General features: G+C 36.6%; 1 protein-coding gene across 1 annotated transcript in view; it reads left to right on the top strand.

Annotated features, from left to right (window-relative positions):
* USH2A (usherin) overlaps window positions 1–22,332 on the top strand; it is a 761,558-nt gene that overhangs the window by 155,402 nt on the left and 583,824 nt on the right. The window contains exons 12-14 of the mRNA XM_087424358.1: window positions 2,289–2,484; window positions 5,936–6,577; window positions 17,843–18,026. Of these exons, the coding sequence (XP_087280484.1) occupies window positions 2,289–2,484; window positions 5,936–6,577; window positions 17,843–18,026 (1,022 nt within the window). The remainder of the gene's footprint in view (window positions 1–2,288; window positions 2,485–5,935; window positions 6,578–17,842; window positions 18,027–22,332) is intronic.

Below are 22,332 nucleotides of genomic sequence, written 5' to 3'. Positions count from 1 at the left end.
TTTATAGACAATCACACAAAATGAGGAGAATCCACAGCCAAGTTGTACAGAAGTCAACTTGTATTTTCAGGTGAATTTTGAGAAACTGATGAAAATGAACTCATTTTATAAAACTTTAAAGCCTTTTTTTCACTTGCTTTTAAACCACATTTTAAGGTATAGCAAATATACAGAAAGTATAATATTTACGTATTATACAAACTTATAGGTTAATGAAATGGTAGTAAAATTACATTATCTTATTTACAGCAGATTTTCTCATGTGGAGAGATTTGATTTGATTGAAAAAAAGTACCTTGATAAGACTGGGGTGTTGCACAAATCAAGGCAATAGGGATGCTTTTGAGATGTTCTGTGTAAAAGGTGAGAGTCAGATGTAAAGAGGAAAAGTAGACAGGCATTAGACAGGAGTGAGGAGTAGGGAGATAGAAGGCACAGAAATGGTGGCTAATTGGAGTGCAGAAGCCCATGAAAATCTCTGATTGTAGAGAAACTAAAAAGATATTAAAATTTGCAAAGTAAAGCTCTCCCTCTTCTTTCACCCCAAATCCATAGTAAAGTTTAGTACATATTTCTTTTTAACAAGAGCTCTTCTTGAAATTGAGGCACTGGCTCACTTGCACCTCTAGGGTGATTCAGGGCACAGCTCTCAGGGGGCAAGAAGATTTCAAAATGGAAGAAGCAGAAATTTAGGGTCAGGGTGACCACAAAAATATCAATACACAGAATTCTGGTCAACTTAAGAAGTACTTTTGTCTTTCAACGGGAGTGAAATTAGGGTTATAGGCATTCTTATATAAATTTCTTCTATCTTGAGTAACGATCTGGTTTCCATGGGTCTGTTTGAGAGTGGAGATAGGGAACACAGCCAGGTCCAAGGAGGCAATTCACGGTCCTTGTGTATCGTTCTGGACCTACATGTGTCTTTGGTATTGAAGTTCATTTTTATCTACAACCACATCTGGTGCATGTGTGAACTTTTATTTAGCAGAGTATTGGACATTCCTCGTGTCAATTGTGTTTTATCCTTAATGATTCCAGTGAGTCCCAATTTCTCAGATAAGGAAAAATGGGACAAGGATAGATTTGTAAAAATTATTTAATTAAAAATCCCTTCTTTACCTCTTTGTAACTGAATCCCAACCTCATGTGATCTTTTTGAGTATCCCTGAGATTTATGGTAATTAAAGCCATGTCTTTCCACACATAGGTTACTTCCCTCTGTGATAACCCTGCCTCCAAATGTGGAGAGCTGGATTCAGTCCAAGTGAAAGGAAATCAGGGGGAGAAATGCCAGTGACTTTACGAGGCTTGATGTCTGTATCCACATCTCTTGTGAAAGACCAAAGTTATTATTGAATTTCTCATATTTATTTCACATTTGATATGTATATGTTTCCTTATGATGTTTTAGCTCTTAATTATTTTTCTATAACTAACATAGTATTATCTACGTATATAGTAGATGTATATAGTACACATATATTTTGTATATATATATATATGCAAATGTATGTCTATAGGAGATATAGTATATAGTACATACATATTTTACGTACTTGCATTCTCAAACAGCACCTTCAAGATGAAAAATACTCCTTTTTCCAGCTGTTATTTTGCTTGACAACGCTCTAAAACACGTAACCTTTTTTTGCATTTTTTACCATAATATAAATCAGCTAAATGTACTTAATGTGATTACTTCATGCTACAAATGAACCATAAATATGCCAAAATATTCCTAAAAGCAGAATTGTGTAAAAAGAAGAAATGTTAGCAGGATCAGTATCAGTGGACATAAATGGATGCTATTAACAAAGAACTTTATTTTAAACATTGTTAAAACCTAATGGGATGATATTATTATAGAAAGATTCTTTAATTTACGCACCTGGCATGTATAAAACAAGTTTGGATCAACAAGACAGTCAATGAGAGGAACAGAGAGGGTGGAATTGTAAAGACTAACTTAACTGCTGCTCTTTTCTATTTTCGATCTCCACATGACTGTATTCTGATTTCTTTCTATGGGGCTTAATGCTTAATTCCACGTTTCCCTTAAGTCATATACAACTGATGTCTCTGGGGTTTATTTTTGTTCAGTTCTATATATTCACTCTGCCAAAGCTTCCCATATTTTTGTGTCAGGAGGAAAAAGACCTTATTACCTTCTTGTCTGTTTAACATTTAAAGTTTTTTTCTCCCTCCCTCCCTGTCTTGTACCTAATGAGCAAATTATCTAAAAATAGATACGTTCATCATTCTACAAAATGTTGTATCTTCTCTAGATTGGAGGCCAGTGTAATTGTAAGAGACATGCCTCTGGCAGACAGTGCAATCAGTGCCAGAAAGGATTCTACAATCTACAGGAGTGGGATCCTGATGGCTGCCGTCCCTGCAGCTGTAATTCCTCTGGGACAGTGGATGGAGATATTACCTGTCACCCAAATTCAGGCCAGTGCAAGTGCAAAGCAAATGTTATTGGTATGTGTAATGCAAAAGTTTACAGTCACATCTCTATTACCATCTGGAATAAAATTCTCTATTTGATTTCTTAACTGAAGAGTAAAGCAAATTTCCTTGCTCAAGGCAGACTGGGGAAAAAAAAACAATTTGGATGAAATTAACTGTCTAAAAATGATTAAATTAATAATTCTATCAAACTACAGCTTGAAGCTTAGTTTAATCAACCCTTTAAAGTTTCTTTATTCTGTAGACGCATTAGTTCACATGGTCCCATACTAATAAGTCATAGGAAAATATAATTTGCCAACTGCATAGATGTTTCTTTTAGAAAATTAGCACTTTTTCAAAATGTTTTACACTTAATGAGTTCTAAGCAAATCATTTCCATGCTAGTTTTCTTAATAGACCAAAATAAATGGATTTTTTCAAAATGTTCTGTGCTACAGGGTCCTTTGTGATAAATCTTTCCATTTTTTTCTATTATATTTCTTTCAACTGTTCCTATGAAATGCAAAATAAGTCAATATAATTCCACAGATCATGTATATGCTAGGGTTAGTTATAAAGGGCCACATAATTTTAATTTTGTAATTCAGTGCCAAGCTGATTATAATAAACAGCTACCTTTGGTGTTATTTATCATTTTTTTGTACAAGACGTGCTTTTTTGTTTGTTACTCCCACAGGTATTTTTCAGAAATTAGATTTGATTATAGCAATTTATTACATCCAACATTTTTGAGGGGAACCACAGCCACATAAGGACAAAATTTATCAAGTGCCCAAAATGCACTATGTACATAATGCACTTTGAAATTTTGATATATGAGAATATTATGAGAGGAAAGTTTCCTGATGAAGTGAGTCTTGTATTGTAACTGAACATGTCTTGGTTAACATAGGCAGTTTAAAAAAGACCTTTACCTTTCTATTGTCATTCAAGACACCAAGTCCTCCATGGTTTTTCTAACATTGACCTGAACCTTATGATAATAAAAACATGCCTGGCAGACACACACACACACAAATGCATATATCCATATATACATACATATGAATGCATTCTGAATAATATTTTCATTTTTGTGATGTAACACTAAAGCTAATTATCTTTATATATGTAGATAAAAATACATCATTTTATACAATTCAGCTAGACAAGCATTCCATTTTAGTTTAATAAGAAAGTATATGGGCATGCTTAATGGTATTACACAAGATTTGTATGGTTTAGAGAAAGATTATATTAAAATTTTTAAAATAACTTGACCTTATGCATTTCAAGCGTGTAAAAACTGACTTTTCAGATAAAAAGAATAACTAACTTGTAAAGAGAAGCACCGTTTTGTATAAGTGTTATCTGTGATCTGAAAGAAGTCAAAGATATGTGAATTCAATCTACGTGGCATGCTTTGTTCTTTAATGTGAGATATATTTTAAATTCAAGATGTGAAAATAAAATTTAACAGAAAGCCTTTAAAGACAATGAAATGGTTATGAGATGATATCAATAAAATCTTCCCTGTGATGGCTAGATTCCAGAGTTTAAGGAAGGAAAAAACAAAGCAAACTTTACTATTTACTTAGAATTTGTTATGACCTCCCTGCCTTTTACCTATATTACTGGTTGAATCAGAGAGTTTTCTGCAGGAAAATATAAATATATATTTTTGAAGATGACATCATCATTTTGATATTATTTCTAGAGTAATTTCTGCACATGCAGTCTTTTTAATAAAAATATAAACTTGATATGTACATATATTTCTTTTCCTAATGGGATTAGCAAGGAATCTTATTCAATTTTACCTTGTTAATATGATAAAAGAACCCAGAAAATATAAGTATATGTTGTCTATGCTTCACAAAGCAAACTGTTAGAGTTAACAAAACTGTTAAATCTCACTAATGATTCTATCACCGGTAAAATACATTAGCACCAATAATTTTATTAAAGTAGGCCATTCATCTAGAATAAAAAGGGAGAAGGATGTGAATTAAATGCCAAGTGTGCTAACTCGCCTGCACTTGTTAACACCGACTCTGGTGCCCTGTAGGCCTTCCTGAGTGTCGTTAGGAATAGATTACCTGTCACGAATATGTATGGCATATTCAAATAAGCACTGCGCATATTTTTAAAACTGATATGATATGAATCCATGTAGACCAATTTTAATAGTTCAAAATGAGTCATAATTCTTGTTAACAATACAGTTATTTTTAAAATTTGCAGCAATAGTGGTCCTTTTGTATTTTCCTTATTGAAATTAAATGATATGCCTTAGGTGAGTCATTCATCACTGTTAAAGAACTTACTTGCCTTCCATTGGCATTCTTGAATTTTTATCCATATATATACATATATATTATGCATTTCCTTCCACTTTAGAAGATGTTTTTCTACATATGAGTTCCTGAGTGTGTTTTTGACTGTTATTTTAGGACTAATTTTTTTATTGCTATTATAGCTTGAAATAAATGTTTCAATTGACTCAACCCCACATAGTTATTTAAATTCATGGATATGTGAAGACTATCTAAAGGAAGTATTTTGCATCTCAACATTTACTATTCAAAAAAATGTTTATTTCTTTGCCTTGTAGTAGTCTTTTTGAAACTAACCTAAGTTGTCAGCGATTTAAGTTTAGGTGATAAAACATTTGTCTCTGTTTGTGAAATGTCATTATGTATTCCTTTAAGTAGAAATAATATAAAGAGCAGAATTTACTTAGTCTTTAAAGAAGTATGTTCTGAATCACACAATATGACAAGCAACGTGATTGCTTTATGAGCCAAGGAGAACGTAATTTATATTAATTGAAAATGATAAAATATAGGAGCATATAAAAGCATTCAAATAAAAATTGTTCTGGATAAGTTTTATTTATAGTAATTATTTAAATGTGTCATATTGAGAAGTCAAATAATATACTATTATCACAAAAATAGTTATCAGCTTAATGTTTTATTATAAACATTTTTAGGAGATTCTGATTTCAAGGAAAATAATGTGGTAATATGCAATTCTTCTGTGTGGCTTTGAAAATGTATTTCACTCTCCACTGTTAAATGACTATGCTTTGTTAATATAAAATAACTAAAAAGAATAGTTTTACTATAGTTAAATAGCTTTAAGATAATAGTTTTAATATTTGTTAAAGGGGAAAAGAGCGCTAGTGTACTTTAACAGAAGCATTTGCATTAAACGTTTTTCTTTGCATTAAGTAATAAATAAATAAAATTTTATAAAGCACATTACAAAAATAAAGTTGTATGTGAATGCCAAATTAAGTATTGCCGTCATATTTTGAGTATATGATCAGCCCTCTATCATATTGCTTGTGAGAAAACACGATATTGTGTGTTTACACTAGATGTCGGTAGTAGCATTGTTTGTGCCTCAGCTATCTTGAAAGCTTGAATGGAATCATTTTCCCATCCTCACCTTTTTAACCACATTGTATCTTTAGGACTTCGATGTGATCGTTGCAATGTTGGATTTAAATTTCTCCAAAGTTTTAATGACGACGGATGTGAGCCCTGCCAGTGTAACCCCCACGGCTCAGTGAACAAACACTGCAATCCTCTTTCTGGGCAGTGTGAATGCAAAAAAGAAACCAAAGGACTTGAGTGTGACACCTGCAGAGAACACTTTTACGGTTTGGACATCACCAGTTGTAAGGCCTGTGACTGTGATACAGTTGGATCACTCTCCGGAAGTGTCTGTGATGCTAGGACAGGGCAGTGCATATGTAAGCCCAACGTAGGAGGGAGACAGTGCAATGAGTGTTTGGACGGATACTTCTACCTACAGCAAAATAATTCTTTCCTCTGTCTGCCTTGTAACTGCGATAAGACTGGGACAGTAAATGGCTCTCTGATGTGTGACAAATCAACAGGACAATGTCCTTGCAAATTAGGAGTAACAGGTCTTCATTGTAATCAGTGTGAGCCTCAGAGATACAATTTGACCACTGGCAATTTCCAAGGCTGCCAGATGTGTGAGTGTGACTCCTTGGGGACATTACCTGGGACCATTTGTGACCCAGTCAGTGGCCAGTGCCTATGTTTGCCTAATCGTCAAGGAAGAAGGTGTAATCAGTGTCAACCAGGTAAGAAAGAAATGTGTGACATTTTCAGTGCACAATGACTTCCCTTTCATTATCCCACATCTGGTGATTCCTCTTTGTTTCTGGGTTGGGACTTCTAGAAAATTTATTTCTGACATCATTGTTGTATTTATGTCATTTTTCATTACAGACATAACTATTTAATTTGTTCAAGATTATGTGGCATATTTGTGTTGCTATATTTGGGATGACCCTTTAGATGAACGCCAGCCAATGAGACATTTAATAATTGGGACTTATATTTAATTTCTCAGCTTGAAGTAAATCCCTCTTTAACAACTAAAAAAAAAAAAATCTGAACTAAGAAAAACAAGAATACATTTTATTTTCCAGAGAAAGGAAAACTTGGGTTGATTATCTATACAATGCCAGGTATTCAGATGATGAACTGATTTTCTGAATAAAGCTGACCAAGTGTTTTTAGTAAATGGGCTATAAGTTCTGGCATCACATAGAAACATCTAGAATTATTTTTAAATGCCACCAAGTTAATAAAATAGGCTACTATTTAGCCCCACTGTACCCATCTTTCCATCTGTTTCCCCATTGGAAGAAAGATGGGCCCTATCCGTGGCTTTCTCCTTTGCTTTATATGAAACAATACAGTTTCTTTATAATAAATTCATCATGATGTCATGATAAGTACAAATATTTATCAGTTGTTTAACAGCTGTATTAATTGTTGTCCTGCCTGACAAACTCAGCTCCAAGTTATCTGAGCCTGTGAAAATGAATGTGATACAAATTTAAAAGGATGATTTGTCTGCCAGGGAAGGGTAGGACTAGAGTCCTCTTTTACATGACAAGGAATCCAGCTTAGGAAAATTGAGCCATACCTTTCCTTTGATGTTGGTCAGTGAGACAAGTAAATCCAAAGAGACAAGAAGGAATTGATGAATAGTTAATTCTTCCTGAGATATAAGTATCAGAAAAAATTTGAATTGGCTTAAACATAAATAGATACATTATTATTCATATATTATCACTGGATGTTCCACAAAACCTGATATGGAAGCTCCCATTGACATATATTCATTCATTCATTCATTCCCATTCATGTTCTCTCTCTCTCTCTCTCTCTCTCTCTGCAGAAGGGCACACTCTGCTTCTTTCTCCCTCTCTGTATGGTTATATGGCCAGCCCACGTCCCCTGAGTTTGCTTACAGTTCTAGTTTCAGCTATACAGAGAGACTTATTAGCTTCCTCTTGGTTACAATTCCAAGAAGGAAATCATAATTGACTCAGTTTTGTTATAATGGCTACGTCTGAGTCCATTCACCATGGCCAGGAGTGTCAGGGTCACATAAAATAAGCATGGCTTCTGGGGACCACTCCTTCAGGTAGGAGCAAGGTGGTAAGTATCTCAGAAAACAGGAAGATTACTAAGAGCTGGGAAGATAGCCTATAGCTACAGCTCATTGTGCTCTTTTAGCTTCAGATTCATCGTTCCAAATTTGCAATCAATTGTTTTTCTTTTTGATATTCTAAGATGATATTTTTTCTCTTTTACTGTTTATTAATATCTCTAATTTTGATAAGGTACTAGGTCCCCTGCACAAATAACCATGATTTATATATTCTTCTTTCTAAATAAGTCAGCAAAAGCTAATAGATCAAATGTTATATCTTTTTGAGTAATTATCCATTGTTAATTTTATTGAATGTTTCACTCTGACCTGGGATATAGCTATGCCACAGATCTGGAGATCAACTGACTCAGATCAGAACAGGAGGATCAGGGATTCAGATCCTCCTTTGGACTGATACATTGAGTGGAAGAAAAAGAAACTGATAGATTTCTTGGATAGATTTCTATTGGAGAGTTTTGATTCCTAGAAATACCTAAGAGATCCCTAGCTAAACAAAGGCAAATTTTCCAAGGAAGGAAATATAATCAAAGCATATTATATGGCAGAGCTGTGAAATAGATTTATATATCCATAATAAAATAATCTCTAAATATTGATTTAACCAAATACAGATACTATTGAAGAGAGGGTATTAAGGAGCTAATTACTCATCCTCTGTAGTAGGAAGATAATAGTCTAAATTTTACAAGTTGGGGTGGAACAATATATGTTATTCAGAAATATGAAAATAAACATCTAAAGGAGTTGAAGGTGGTGGTTCTGGGTAGGGAGATTCCTAGGAGAAGAATGGAGCATTTTACATTGCTATTTTACATTGTGAACCTTAAAATTCTATTTGGTTTTAAAAAATGATCTGCATGTAAATTTTGATAAAAATACGAATTAAATTTAAAAGTTAAAATACTGGAAAATCAAACTCAATCTTTTTCCTCCCCCACATGGTTTCTTGTATCTCCTTCTGGCCCCTTTCTTTTGGGGATTTACCTGGTATAGTGTTTTGTGTTTTGGTTTTTGGGTTTTTTGGTGAGGAAGATTGGCCCTGAGCTAACATCTGTGCCAATTTTCCTCTATTTTGTATGAGGGATGCCGCCACAGCACTGCTTGACGAGAGGTGCATGATGAGTGGTGCGTAGGTCCGTGCCAGGATCCGAACCTGCAAAACTTGGGCCGCTGAAGCAAAGCGCGTAAGCTTAACCACTATGCCACCGGGCCGGCCTCGGTTTAGTGTCGTTTGTTTTAAGAAAATAATTTCTTAGCGGCTATTTGCCTAAGCACAGATGTCGCAAAACTCCTCTCCAAAGGTTTATGGCAAATTGTTCTCTCTTTTAAGCAGGATATAGAGTGAGAATCATCACTATTAATGAAAATAATTATCATATTTAAAATATTCTTGTATTTTCTTTACTTGTACAGTTTTCTTATTTCCCTTGTTAGAATATCAATACGTTGAGAGCAAGGTTTATCTTATTCAACTTGCATAGCCGCAAGACTAGTGTAATTCCTTGTAAGTTGCACGCACTCAGTGAGTGTTTTGTTTAATTGGAGACACAGAAATAATCAGGAGTTTTAACAAGGGGATCTGTATTAGTTAGGGTTCTCCAGAGAAATAGAGCCAATAGGAGGTGTGTGTGTATGTATACATGTATTTTTTTCCACTAAATGTATCAGTCCATGGGAGGATCCGAACCCCCGATCCTCCTGCTCTGATTTGAGCCAGTCAATCTCTAGTTCTGTTGCACAACTGTATCCTAGGTCTGACTTTTGCAGCTGTACTGAGAATTTCTTCATGTCTCCTATGTTGGATCCCCTGTTTCCTGAATTCTATGTGTTCATTTTTCTTGGTTTATTTGTGTATTTTGTAGAGAGAATGCTCCAGTAGCTTCTGAAAAGGAGTGCAGGGAGGGAAGTAAATTTGTTTTTAGAATTTTGGAATGTCTGAAATTATCTTTATTCCATACTCATAGATATTTGAAATTTTACCACTATATAGAATCATTTTCACTCAAAAAATGTATTTCACCATTATCTTCTAGCAGCACCAATTAAAATCTTCTTTCTTTCTTATTTTTCTTTTTTACATTCCAGAAGCTTCACCATCTCGCCATCCCTCAATTCAGAAAATTTCATGAAGATATGCTTTTGGTTAAATGATTTTTCTGGGCAGCCAGTGGGTCCTTTTGTCTATAGATTACTGTTCTTATATTCTGGGAAAATCTAAAAAAAACACTTTCATAGCAACATCTGGACTAGTGTTTGACCAGACAACCGGATACCAACCCTAGCCAAGTTGACACATAGAATTAACCATCACAGGGAGCCTTTCATATAATCTGTGTGTTCACTGTAACCCTTCATCCTTGTACCTGTTGAGTCCAAACCCTCTCTGGTTTAACTTCTAAAGAGAAAACTTGTTGTCTTCTCTCAAAATTTGAGAGGGACAACTTTCTGCTTGAGGAAGGAATGAACTACACCTCCCACCTGACTTCAGAAATCTCTGGAGCGTACAATTCCAAACCTTTCTTTCTAGAGTTATGCAACCTGAATCGGTTAGCTTATTGTTGGCCTCTCCACTGCAAATTCTTCAGTTTTGCTTGTATATATCTATCATTGGCTGCCTCTTCCTCTTCTGTTCTTTTTTATTTTATTTTATTTTTGGGGATTTCAGAAGGGAAAAATCAGTCCATCAACCTATGCCTAACTGAAAATGTTACCCCAGTAGTTTCTGGGTTGTAATCTTTTCAGACCAAATATTTGCAGCCATCCTCGACTCCTTTCTTTTTCCCACAATCCTGTCTGTGCCTGTCTTCCTCTACTTTGTATGTGGGATGCCTGCCACAGCATGGCTTGATGAACGATGTGTAGGTCCATGCCCAGGATCTGAGCCTGCAAACCCCGGGCCTCTGAAGCAGAGCACATGAACTTAACCACAATGCCACCAGGCCAGCCCCAATCTTGTTGGTTTTACCTTCAAATATATACAGAATCTGACCACTTTTACCACCCTCACTTATCCATCTTTGTCCAAGCCATTTTTATCTTTCTCCTGGATTATCTGAATAGCCTCCTAAACTTCCTATTCCTCCCCTTTATCCTTCTTCAGTCACTTCGCAACATGCAGCCAAAGTGATACTGTTCAAACTTTGGTCAGATGGTACCACTCCACCCTTTACTGGCTTCCACCATTGTAAGTATAAAACAAATTTGATGGAAACCCACATGATCTGTGACACCCATGGTCTTTCTGATCTCATTTCCATGAGTCTTCAGATCATTTCATCTGTTCCTCTCCAGCCTACAAGTCTCAATGCTGTTCTTCAGATCGTTCAATGCTCTATCCCAGGCACATAGAGCACATCTCCATAGGAAGTGCTCCATATATATTTTCCAAATTAGTGAATAATTACATTTAAGAAATACCTCAATGGCGTTCTCCTCTTTTTAGGCATGGGCATAGTGCAAGCCTGTGAGTGTTCCTTTAACCACACATAGGGTGGATGCGGTGTTTTACTTTGCAAGGGAGGAAGGAAAATACCGGCCTAAGTACTTAATGTATTTTTTTTGACTAAACAAGATATTCTGCACACACATCTGTAGCATATCAAAAGCTCACAATGTGCTTGCAGACCTTTTTTTTTTTTTTTTGTTCTGCATTCTTCTAGCTTCCGAAACTAGTTTGAATTTTGTTTTCTGGTTTTATTGTCTCTTACTGTGAAATTTACACTGAAAAAAGAAACACTTATCCTGAAGTATCTTTATCATAAACAGATGTTTCACAGTAGCCAGCTCTGCAGTGTGCACCTTAGAATGCACTGCTGCAAACTGAAGCTTCCATTCGACTTTTTTAAACACATCTGAGAGACCTGGATCTTATGCTACAGGGAGGAGCACCACGCCGATGTGCGTGAGCAGGGGTGCACAGACGGGGAATTGTGGGGTATGAGGGGTGAACTAGCCAGCCTAAGGACTTCTGCCTGCATTTTTCATCTGTGATTGTAAATATGACGGCCAATACTAGACTACTGCACATAGACTCTCGTCCCACTTTCTTAAAAAGCATTCTTAAGGAAGGTGCCTATAATGAAACCTCATGTATTATTAACCTAACCTTACTATGAACGTACAAGGAATAGGCTTAATTCAACTAAAATTTATAGGCAATTTGTTAAAGCAGCAGCTCACATTAGAAGGTACATTAGAGCCACGTTGGTTTTAATATGCCATTCAATAACTTGAACAGAGGTTAAAAATGCTGCTTAACCTCCATTAAGTATTTTAAAAATGCTTTAATTTAAAATTATTTGGAGTGTGTGTACATATGTGAATGTACACATACCCACGCTAATAAATATAGCACTAAATCTGTTTTCCCAGCGCGTTTTTTCAGCGCTGGATGACCTCCTAATGTTCAACAGCAGGCACTTAATCAGAGGCCAGGCCGGGAAAGGCAGGGAAGGATGTCAAGGCATCCCGGGCCGGTGACCCACTCTTGCCCTTGAGCACGAGAGGCAGAGAGGGGGTATTGAGGACTCTGCAGCTTTGAAATAAAATAAAGGCTAATTTATAATGAAAACAGCTTCATATGACGTGTTTTGCGCTAATAGGACAATTCCTCATGCTTCCCTCTGGTATTTACTTTTGGTTTTGCTTTATAATTCATACACACCGTTAGAAAGTAAAACAAAGTATCTTACTTCATTAAGAAGCGTATCATATTTGTTAAGGAATGAGCTCATAAACCAGAATTGCATGCAAGGCCCTGCCAATGGAATTGGAATTAGATGGCTGATAGTCCGTTAAAAGTCAGTGCATCAAAGTTGAGATCCGATTACGCCACATGTCCTGGTGTTTGGGGAAACAGCTTTCCAGATTAACATGTTTTTCAAAGAGAGACCTGAGTCTCAGAATAAGTATCCGCCTTGATAAACCACCAGGAAAGAGTCTTGTTATAGGCAATATGAACCATAATCTTAGACACATCTGGAAACAAAAGAGACATTGACAAGTCATTATTGAAACTTTAATTTAGGAAAATCCCACTTTCATAGAAAACTGCTTGATAAAAATTGCAATGATGATGGGGCTGGCCCAGTGGTATAGCAGCTAAGTTCACATGCTCCACTTTAGTTGCCTGGGGTTCTCAAGTTCGGATCCCGGGTGGGGACCTACACACCACTCAACAGGCGATGCTGTGGCAGCATCCCATATATAAAATAGAGGAAGATTGGTGCAGATATCAGCTCAGGGCAAGTCTTCCTCAAGCAAAATGAGGCAGATTGGCAACAGATGTTAGCTCAGGGCCAATCTTCCTCACCCAAAAAAAAAAAAAAAAAGGAAAAGGAAAAGAAAAAAAATTGCCATGATGATAATAGATAATATTTATTGAGTGTCTACTATTTTCCAATTCTTAGAATAGGGTTTTATCTGGAAAGTCCTATTTAATATGCAAAATATTTCTATGATGGAAGGACTAGTATTATTCCCACTTTATAATAGGGGAAATGGGTTCTAATTAAGTAGAAGAGCCATTTACAAATCCAGATCCATCTGACCCCAGAATCTGCACTCTGAAAAAGTGAAACTTTTTCTGACTAACTCAATATTTGACATAAACATTCACTCAATAAATATTTGAGGGTTGGTTAAAATAAATATTCTTACAAGTGTTTGTAACCTTTCCCCACCCTCAAACTCATCTCAACCCATGATTCTGGGTTCTGCTTCAGGTCCTGGGATATCTTGTTTATTGATCAGAATCCAAGTAAGAGTTAAAAAATGAAAATTAACAGAGTCCTAGGAGGCTACAGGGATCAAAGAGTGAGATGGAATGAAGGGTCTTGAAATGGGATTATCGCCATGGACTAAGTTGTAGAAAGTTTTGAGATGGTTGCGATGGCATGAGAGAGAGACTTTAGAGCACACATTTGATAAATATTGAGACTGAGAAAAATGGGAACAAAGAATATAAAAACTTTTCTGTGGCTTATGAATATACATATATATCTATGCATTATAATCTCCAAGATGTAATCAGAGCTGTCGTTATTTACTTTCATTGTTGTTATTAGATTTGATTCTTAGAGAATCTGCTTATGGAGCCCTTTCACAGATATTCACATAAACAGGAAAACCTGTTTTTTTATAAATCATAGAAGTTCAGTAGAATGTTTTCCCAAATATGAGCATGTTATTATACCCTTTGTTCTAACAACAGGAGACATAGTTTTGGGATGACACATTCTTTCTGAAGCTCTGTTCCATCTGTTGATATGGCAAGTATTACGTTTTAAATTTACTGTGCCTGATTCACATACTATTCATATGCATTCCCTGCCATTCCTGATAGGCCAGGCCACTCTGGCTGATCACTCTCATGACTCACAGAGTTATGTTTACCATTTTCCTTTTCAGTGTTAAAGAGATCATCTCATATTTTAAGGGGTAAAGGATATCCATCCATCCATCTACCCCTTCATCCATTCAGCCATCTATCCATTTCATTCATATATCTATTCTTTCAGTAAACATCCATTGAATAAATTACTATGTACCAGAGACTGTGCTGGTATAAGATATACAATCAAAAACGTATTAAGGCATTATGGTTAAGTAGGGGAAACTGACTCATGCATAAATATAACACGTTTAAGTGTGATAAGTGCAATATTAGAAATGTACAATACAGAGAAGTATTAAAGGGAAGGGACTGATTAATTCTTGAAGGATGAGGGATATGGAGGCCTTAGTTGAGAAAGTGATTCCTGAGCTGAGTTCTAACAGTAAATAGGAGTTGCTAATATACTTAAGGAGGGTACGGCAGTCCAGGAAGAAGGAATAGGGGCAGATACTGTAAAGTATATCTAAACTAATTGGAAAGAGTTAAAAAAATTTTTTAAATTAGAGAAATTATATCTTGGGATGAATAATATTAATATTTATGCATTTATTGACATTTGGTCAACTCTATGAATAATAATTTTAGTATTATTTTTATATGAGACCACCAAATGGAGGAAAATTATTATTGTTTTAATTTGAAACAGAGTAATCTACTACACTTTATTTTGAAAATATTGATTTGTAAAACCATTGCTGAAATAGTCTTTTGTTGCCCGGTATAGGGAACCACGGCTTCCTCCCTAGACTCTTCTCTTAATATTATGTCCATTCTCTGGCTTAAGATGAGAGTCTTTTCTTCTAAATGGCTTATAATTAGTGCTTAGCCTCAGCTCTGCACTCCTTTTCTGAATAAGGCCTAGAGGTTAAACTTGTTTTCTTTCTCCCATTTCAAGACCTTGGCAAAGCCTAGTTGTTCATGGTCCTCAGGAGGGACATTGCTAGGAAATGGGCTCTTCTTTTATGCCCAGGACAGGTACTGTGCTATGCAAATAGCCACTACAGGAGATCATACCAGCTGCCTTGCTAATAACTTTGAACTCTAAGGATTCTGTAAGCCTTCTCCTGGATAGAGCAACACTATTTATGATACGGGTGACTTTTTGCTTTAGCTGTATAACACATTACTTTCCACATGAGACTTGTCTTGTTTGGGACCAGGGCTCAGCTGAAATAAAACTGGGGAAAATGATAAACTTTAGTAGGATGATTTGTGCTATATATATGTGAACTCTCAGCTCCATATAATGTAAGGTGATAGCATTGTCTTAATGACTGTGCTTCAGAATGTGGTACAAAATCATTCATGGAAAGAAATCTCAAAAAGATCAGTTAAAATGATACAGACATGAAGATGTGGAACATGAAGTGGAGCTAACAGAGGGAGCTCAGAAATGTATTAAGTTAAAGAAAAGAAATTCAGGTCAGTTATCTTTAAACTGCACTCAGGAGCTGAAGTTTAAGTAGGAGGGAAGGGAAAATGTTGTTTTCTATGGTTGGAAGTCATAAAAGGAGAGGTAATGGTCTAGAATTAGGCACATTCAGGTAAGGCAAGAAGTAATCGCTGAGCAGGAAGGTACCTGAGTCATCCTAATTAGAATTGCTTAAAAATAGGACAACTAAAATATCGGTGGGATTAACCTTTATTATCACGCTCCTGAGAGGAGGAGGGGAATTAACCCCAAGACAAATTCCAATGTAGTCTTTTCCTTGAAGCCCTACCTCCAGGTAGCAGCCTCCCTGGGTGCTTTAATACCAATTTTGTTCTTCTCTGCTTATATCTCTGATTTTTCTGTGGCATTCTTTATTCTCCAAAATTTGGACAACCTAATGTTCTGCACCAAAATGTATCCCCTTTTATTTACAGATTTATCTGATAATTCATTTCTTATAAAAATCACCTCTAATTGTTCTAGAATTCTCTGTGGCTCAAAACTATTGCAATAAGTCCAAATTAATTCTTTGTCTAAGTATCTGTGCTGATAGGTAATTTATCCAAATTGGAGAGCTGTTAGTACATTCATCAAATGTTTATGGAATGCCTACCAGGTGCCAAGCACTGTACTGGATGCTGTGGAGACAATGATGAATTAATCAGATGAGGTTCTTGCCTTTATGAAGGTAACAATCCAGTGGAAATGAGATTAATTAAAATTTTCATGAGCACTCTAAAGGCAAGAAACAAGATGCTATGAAACTGTAACAGACATGCCTAAACCCACCTAGGGTAGGTTACTAGAGGAAGTCACAAGACCTACATGCATAGGAGAGAGCTAAGCAGAAAAGGTGGGTCAAAATCATTTCAGCAGACAGAGCAACCCGTGAAAAGACCTTTAAGTCTCAAGAACAGAAAGGAGTATGACTGGAGAGGGCTGAGTTGGGCATGAGCAGTGAGATGAAGCTAGAGAGATGGGTGGGACCTGACTGGAGGATTGGAGGCTGTGTTAGGGATTTGGATTTTTTCCTAAAGGGAATAGGAGGTCATCAAGTAGTTTTAAGTAGATGAATGAAATGTTCAACCTACACTCTGAAAAAGATTGTTCCAGCTACACTGTGAAGAATAGATTGGAGGGGGACAAGAGGGACACCATTAGATGAGAAAGCCTCTGGAGTTGAGACGCCTGGGTTTGAATCTGGGATCTGCTATTTGTCAACTTTATCATTTTAGGAAAGTTTGTTAACCTTCCTAACCTTCAGTTTTCTAATTTGTATAATGGACATGATAGTAATACCTGAATTATTAGTGTTGCTGTAAGAACTAAATGAGATCATGAATATAAAGCTCTTACCATAGCCATTGGTACATAGTGTTAGCTATAAAAAACTTAGTGGTAACTTTAACTAGGGAAATGGCAGTGGGGATGGAGAGTAGAAGGTTTAAAGTTCTTGAAAGAGGATATCCACAGGACTTGGTAATTAGCTAGATGTAGGGGTGAAGGAAAGTGAAGGATTCAAGGGTTGCCAGATTTAGCAAAATTCAGGATGCTTAGTTAAATTTGAATTTCAGATGATAATTTTATAATATAAGCAAATATCACATAAGACATACTTTTGCTAAAAAAAAAAAATCATTGTTTATCGGAAATTGGAATTTAACTGCACATCCTGTATTTTATCTGGCTACTCTGCCAAGGATGTCTCAAGGTTCTTGGTTGAGCAACTGAATAGATGGTGGTGCTATTTGCTGAAATGGAGATGATTAGAGGAGGACCAATTTTTAGTGGAAAGATTATGAAGTAGGTTTTAAATGCACTGAATTTTAGGTGCCTGGGAGACACCTGGGTGCAATGTAAATTATTTGGTCAGCCTTTCGTTGGTCATAATTGACACACTATTTAAGAACAGCTATAACCACATTTGTGTTGGGAGTTAGGTAATGCCATGATAGAGTGTTCTGTTTTTTGATGTAATCTAAACATTATCTTTTAAAGAAAAAACTAGATAGAAAGTATATATTGAAAACTTCTCATTTCTTTATTTCCAGGTTTTTACATTTCTCCAGGCAATGCTACTGGCTGCCTGCCTTGTTTATGCCATACAACTGGTGCAGTTAATGACATCTGTAATAGCTTAACTGGTCAGTGCGTTTGCCGAGATGCTTCCATTGCTGGGCAAAGTTGTGACCGTTGTAAAGACCTTTACTTTGGATTTGATCCTCAGACCGGAAGGTAAATATTTATAAGAATTAATAATTAAATATTTTTATTATATTTTCAATTACTTTTATTTTTTACTAACAGTGAATTTTTTGGCAGTATCTTTTGTAAAAAGTAATATTGTCTGTCCTCCTTAGTTTGTTGATGTATTTTTGACTCTGACGTCTGCGTTTATTAAACATAATGATAATCTTTGAATATTTCCTTGAGTTCCAATGTTTAGGTTGCTATACATTGATAGATCTGCCCAGTATTGGGATTTGGGGATAATTAACTAAATAAAATGCTTCTCCTTCAAAGAACTTACTATTCATATGTGGAGAAAGACAGATGAAGAGATAACTGTAGAAGGAAACACACACACACACACATACACAATGTAAGGGCCAGGATCATCAGCATACGAATGTACATACTTTGTTCTACATGGTCCCTGAATTTATTGCTTTTTATTTATTCATTTACTGTATCCATTTATCTTGTCCTGGCCTTTCTGACTTGGGTTTAATGACCGGCAGATGAGAAACATATCTTTGTACTTATGATATGATTTTTTTTCCCAGTGTGTAAAGTATATTCTGAAAGTAAATTAACCACTTTTCAAAGTTACACTATCTTTAATGTTCTACTTCTCATTTCCAGTATATCTGTGGGCATTTACCTTCACATATTTGTGTTCGTTGCTGTATTTTTAAAAATGTACTGGAATGCCAATTCCACGTGTGTTTTTTTCTTTTGTCTGATCAGAGTATAAATTTATCTAGTGTTGGGACTATGTCTATGAAATCTTTTCCATCCCTCTCCCCAAGCCACTAGTATTGCATGCTGTACACACCAATCAAATCTGTTTCTCAATATATGTGTGTGTGTGTATTTATAAATATATTAGCTAATTATTCAAGGGTTTGAGATTATCTGGGCTCTTTTCAACTCATTGCCCCACTGCTGCCTGCCTTTTGGCCATTACGCTCTTCATTAACACCTCAATCAGAGTGTGGACAGGGTGACAGGGTAAATTATTGAAAAAGAACTCAAACTAGTTCATTTGGTTTTCTACTAAAATTCAATTTGATTAAAACAACTTTAACATGATATTTAAAATACTTATTAAAACAATTTTTTGTTCTTATTTTGTATCTTTTTTTTTTTTAAATCCATGCTGGTCTACTTCTGCTACCATTGGAATATCATCTTGGTAGTCTGAGAGCATTACCAGTCTTTTCTACAAATGCTGAATCACTCTGAATGGGCATAGAAAACACATGGTACAGTAAATGCTAAATAAAAAGTGTTCCAAGGATTTTGACAGTAAAGCTGGAGTCAGTTATTGCACATACTACCTCCTCTGCATACTTTTTATTGAAAGACTATCTCACAAATTCCCCACTTGGAACTCTGTGGTTGGTTTGTTTCACTCTCGGCCACCTCTGTCTTTAGATGTCCTATCTTTTCCACAGTCTTTCTGACAACACTTAATTACCAAGAGAAAATATTTTCCCCAATCAACAATACTCCTTGGAACACTCATGCCCATCTATGGCATTTGGTGCCAGTCTCTTACCCATTTTTCCCTCTACTGATGCCCCTTGTTATTCTTCCCAGTGTTATCACCAAAACCCCTGTTTAATGACCAAGAGCTGTCTAATTTTCTCAGCTTTTTCACTTATCTTTCAAGTGAAACCCGATTTCCTTATTTCAACACTGCTTCTACCCATTAATGTTCCTAAGTTCAGGCTGATCTTTATCCCATTCTGCTTCTCTCTCATTTATCTACCCATCCCACTCCCACCCCATCTAAGGGCCGAGAACTGCTTACATAATAGTGCTCTATCACCTATCACACTTCAGTAGGACTGGCTAACACTGAAATTGGACTTTGTGGATTAGACGCTGGGTTAAAATGTTAACCTAAATTGGTGAGGAATAGAAAAAGTCAAAAAATCAAAGTAGGTGTAAATTAAATTATTAGAAGCTGCTGAGGTTAGAATCAAGAAAGCAGAGCTCAGTAAAATAAGAAGCATGAGTGTAGGTTAGAGTCTAGGAGAGAGATTCAAAGTGTAAAAAGCTGAGTAGATTCTAGAGTGAAAGATCTGGAGTAAGTGTGAGTTCAAAGTAAAAAGATTCCTGACAAGTTTTATACAAATACAGTTGTATATCTGTACCTATTAGCTGACTCATAATTATATTGAGTCAGGTAAAGAACTACCTTTTTAAAATTACAAATTTTCCTTTGAAATGATCCCACTTTTCTTCCATCCTTATTGTTCTTATTTTCAGACTTCCAAGTTTCCATTGATTGAGAACCTTATCAGAGGGATGGTATTTAATTCCCCATTCATTTAATTCCCCTTCCAGCAACCCATTTCTGTGACCACAGCCTCTATTTTGTGATGACTTGGAACTTCTCTACTCCTCAGATCTTTCTAATCTCGGAAATGCTGCTCTACAGACACATCATATCTTTCCAATCCTCTCATCTCCAAACTACCACATAGTCTGCTCCTAACTTCTCTCAAATCTCTAGTCCATTAGCCCTACCTAATCCTCTTTTGATGAGCCCTGTTCCTAACTTTCTCACCTTCTACTCCTAGTCTGGGGCAAAACCACTTTAATTGTGACTCTATTGAGTAAGCTGATTGCCATCATGATCTTTCCCTTCTGCTGTCCATTGGGTCGGCTTCAGGGAACATAGCCCTGCTCCTGTCCTGTGAGGACTTGAAGGAAGACCATGTACCTGTGCTGCCTGGGACTATACCATGTCTTTACTTCTCATCCCCTTCCTTTCTCTCCCCTTTACGCTATTGTGAGTCTCTTCAATCTCTTGCCCCTGTCCTTGCAGCTGATCTGGCCCTCTGCTTCATAGACAAAATAGAGAGAACCAGACAGAAATATCCCCAGGTTATTTTCTCCCCACCTCCAATTTGTCTACATTGTCACAGGTTCTTAATTTTTAATCTAGTCTTAGAGGAAAACAATGAATAATTTTTTTCTAAAAATAACCTATTGCCTGTTCTTGTGTCCCCTCCTGTTCTTCTCTTGCTCCTTCCTTTCTGTCTCTTCATCCCTCTCTTCCTTCCTCTGAACTTTGTTCCATCAAATCTTCCTTTTATTTTAATTTAAATCCCTCTCCATTGCTTATAGCGATGTACATATATGCTCTTCATCACCATCCTAAAGCCCCTTCTTTTGACTCTGCCCTGCCCTATGAGCCCTGAAAGTTGCTGTCTAGTCTCTCCCTGTTCACTCACTTACTAACATTCGAAAAGAGTGTTTTTTTATTCTTCATTTTTCTCACTGCCCCTTCATTCTTCAGCCACCACATTTGGTACCTACATTAGCAGAACTAGCAAAGTGCAGACAGCCAAGAACTAGTTAGATGACTCTTAAAACTCTCATCCAAATCAAGGAAAGTATATAACCAGATCAAGTACATAAAAATAGGTTAAGGAAAAGATGAATCTAGAGAGGAGGGTTTCACTGGAGGGAGAATAGAGGAGTCAGTGATACCTTCCAGTAAAAGGGTCTTATTAGATCCTTTGCAGGGTGACATGGGTCTCTTGCAGTCGAGGAGGCCAGTGGACTGATGTCTCTCTTAGACCTGGAAGATCTAAATGAGGAAGGACAGTGTGTCTGGGTTTGGATAGGCAAGCTGAGAGTGTTGTATATCTTATAATCCCAGAGTTTGTCAGGACAAGGAAGAGAGTGTATTTCTCATGACCAGATGAGGACCACAAAGAAGAGAGACAACATGAGGTCGTTTTAGCACCCGTACAAAGGGCCACCTGGAAGGCTAAAGAGGACTAGTAGAGAAAAAAGTGAAATTCCTGTGAGCTACAAAATTAGTAAGCAACCAGTTGGAATGGAGATGCATCTGACTACACTAGAACTATAGGTGAGAGATACCTAATGAGGAAGGAGAGACACCAATGAAGAGATCACAAAAGTACCACCCCCAGTGAAATGTCAGCTTTGTACATACACATGCGAGACCAGAGACCACAGCCTGCTTTGAGTTTTGCTAGTCCAGTGAGCTCCTACCCCTCCTCCAGTCCATGCATGAGAGAAGAGGAGAAAAATACAAAGAGGCCAACCAAACTACCTTCCCTGGTTGTGGACTTACTGCCTTCCTCATGTCCTAGCTAGAGAAAAAGGGGAGAAGTCTGTCTTCAAAATGTCTATTCTGGGGGCCGGCCAGGTGGCGCAGTGGTTAAGTGCACGTTCTCTGCTGTGGCAGCCTGGGCTCCACCGGTTCGGATCCCGGGCGCGCACCAACGCACTGCTTGTCAAGCCATGCTGTTGCGGCATCCCATATAAAGTA

Source organism: Ceratotherium simum, chromosome 36 (genome assembly GCF_057802395.1).
Source record: "Ceratotherium simum simum isolate JZ-2026a chromosome 36, ASM5780239v1, whole genome shotgun sequence".
Taxonomy (NCBI): domain Eukaryota; kingdom Metazoa; phylum Chordata; class Mammalia; order Perissodactyla; family Rhinocerotidae; genus Ceratotherium; species Ceratotherium simum.
This window is presented reverse-complemented; position numbering and strand designations above follow the sequence as displayed.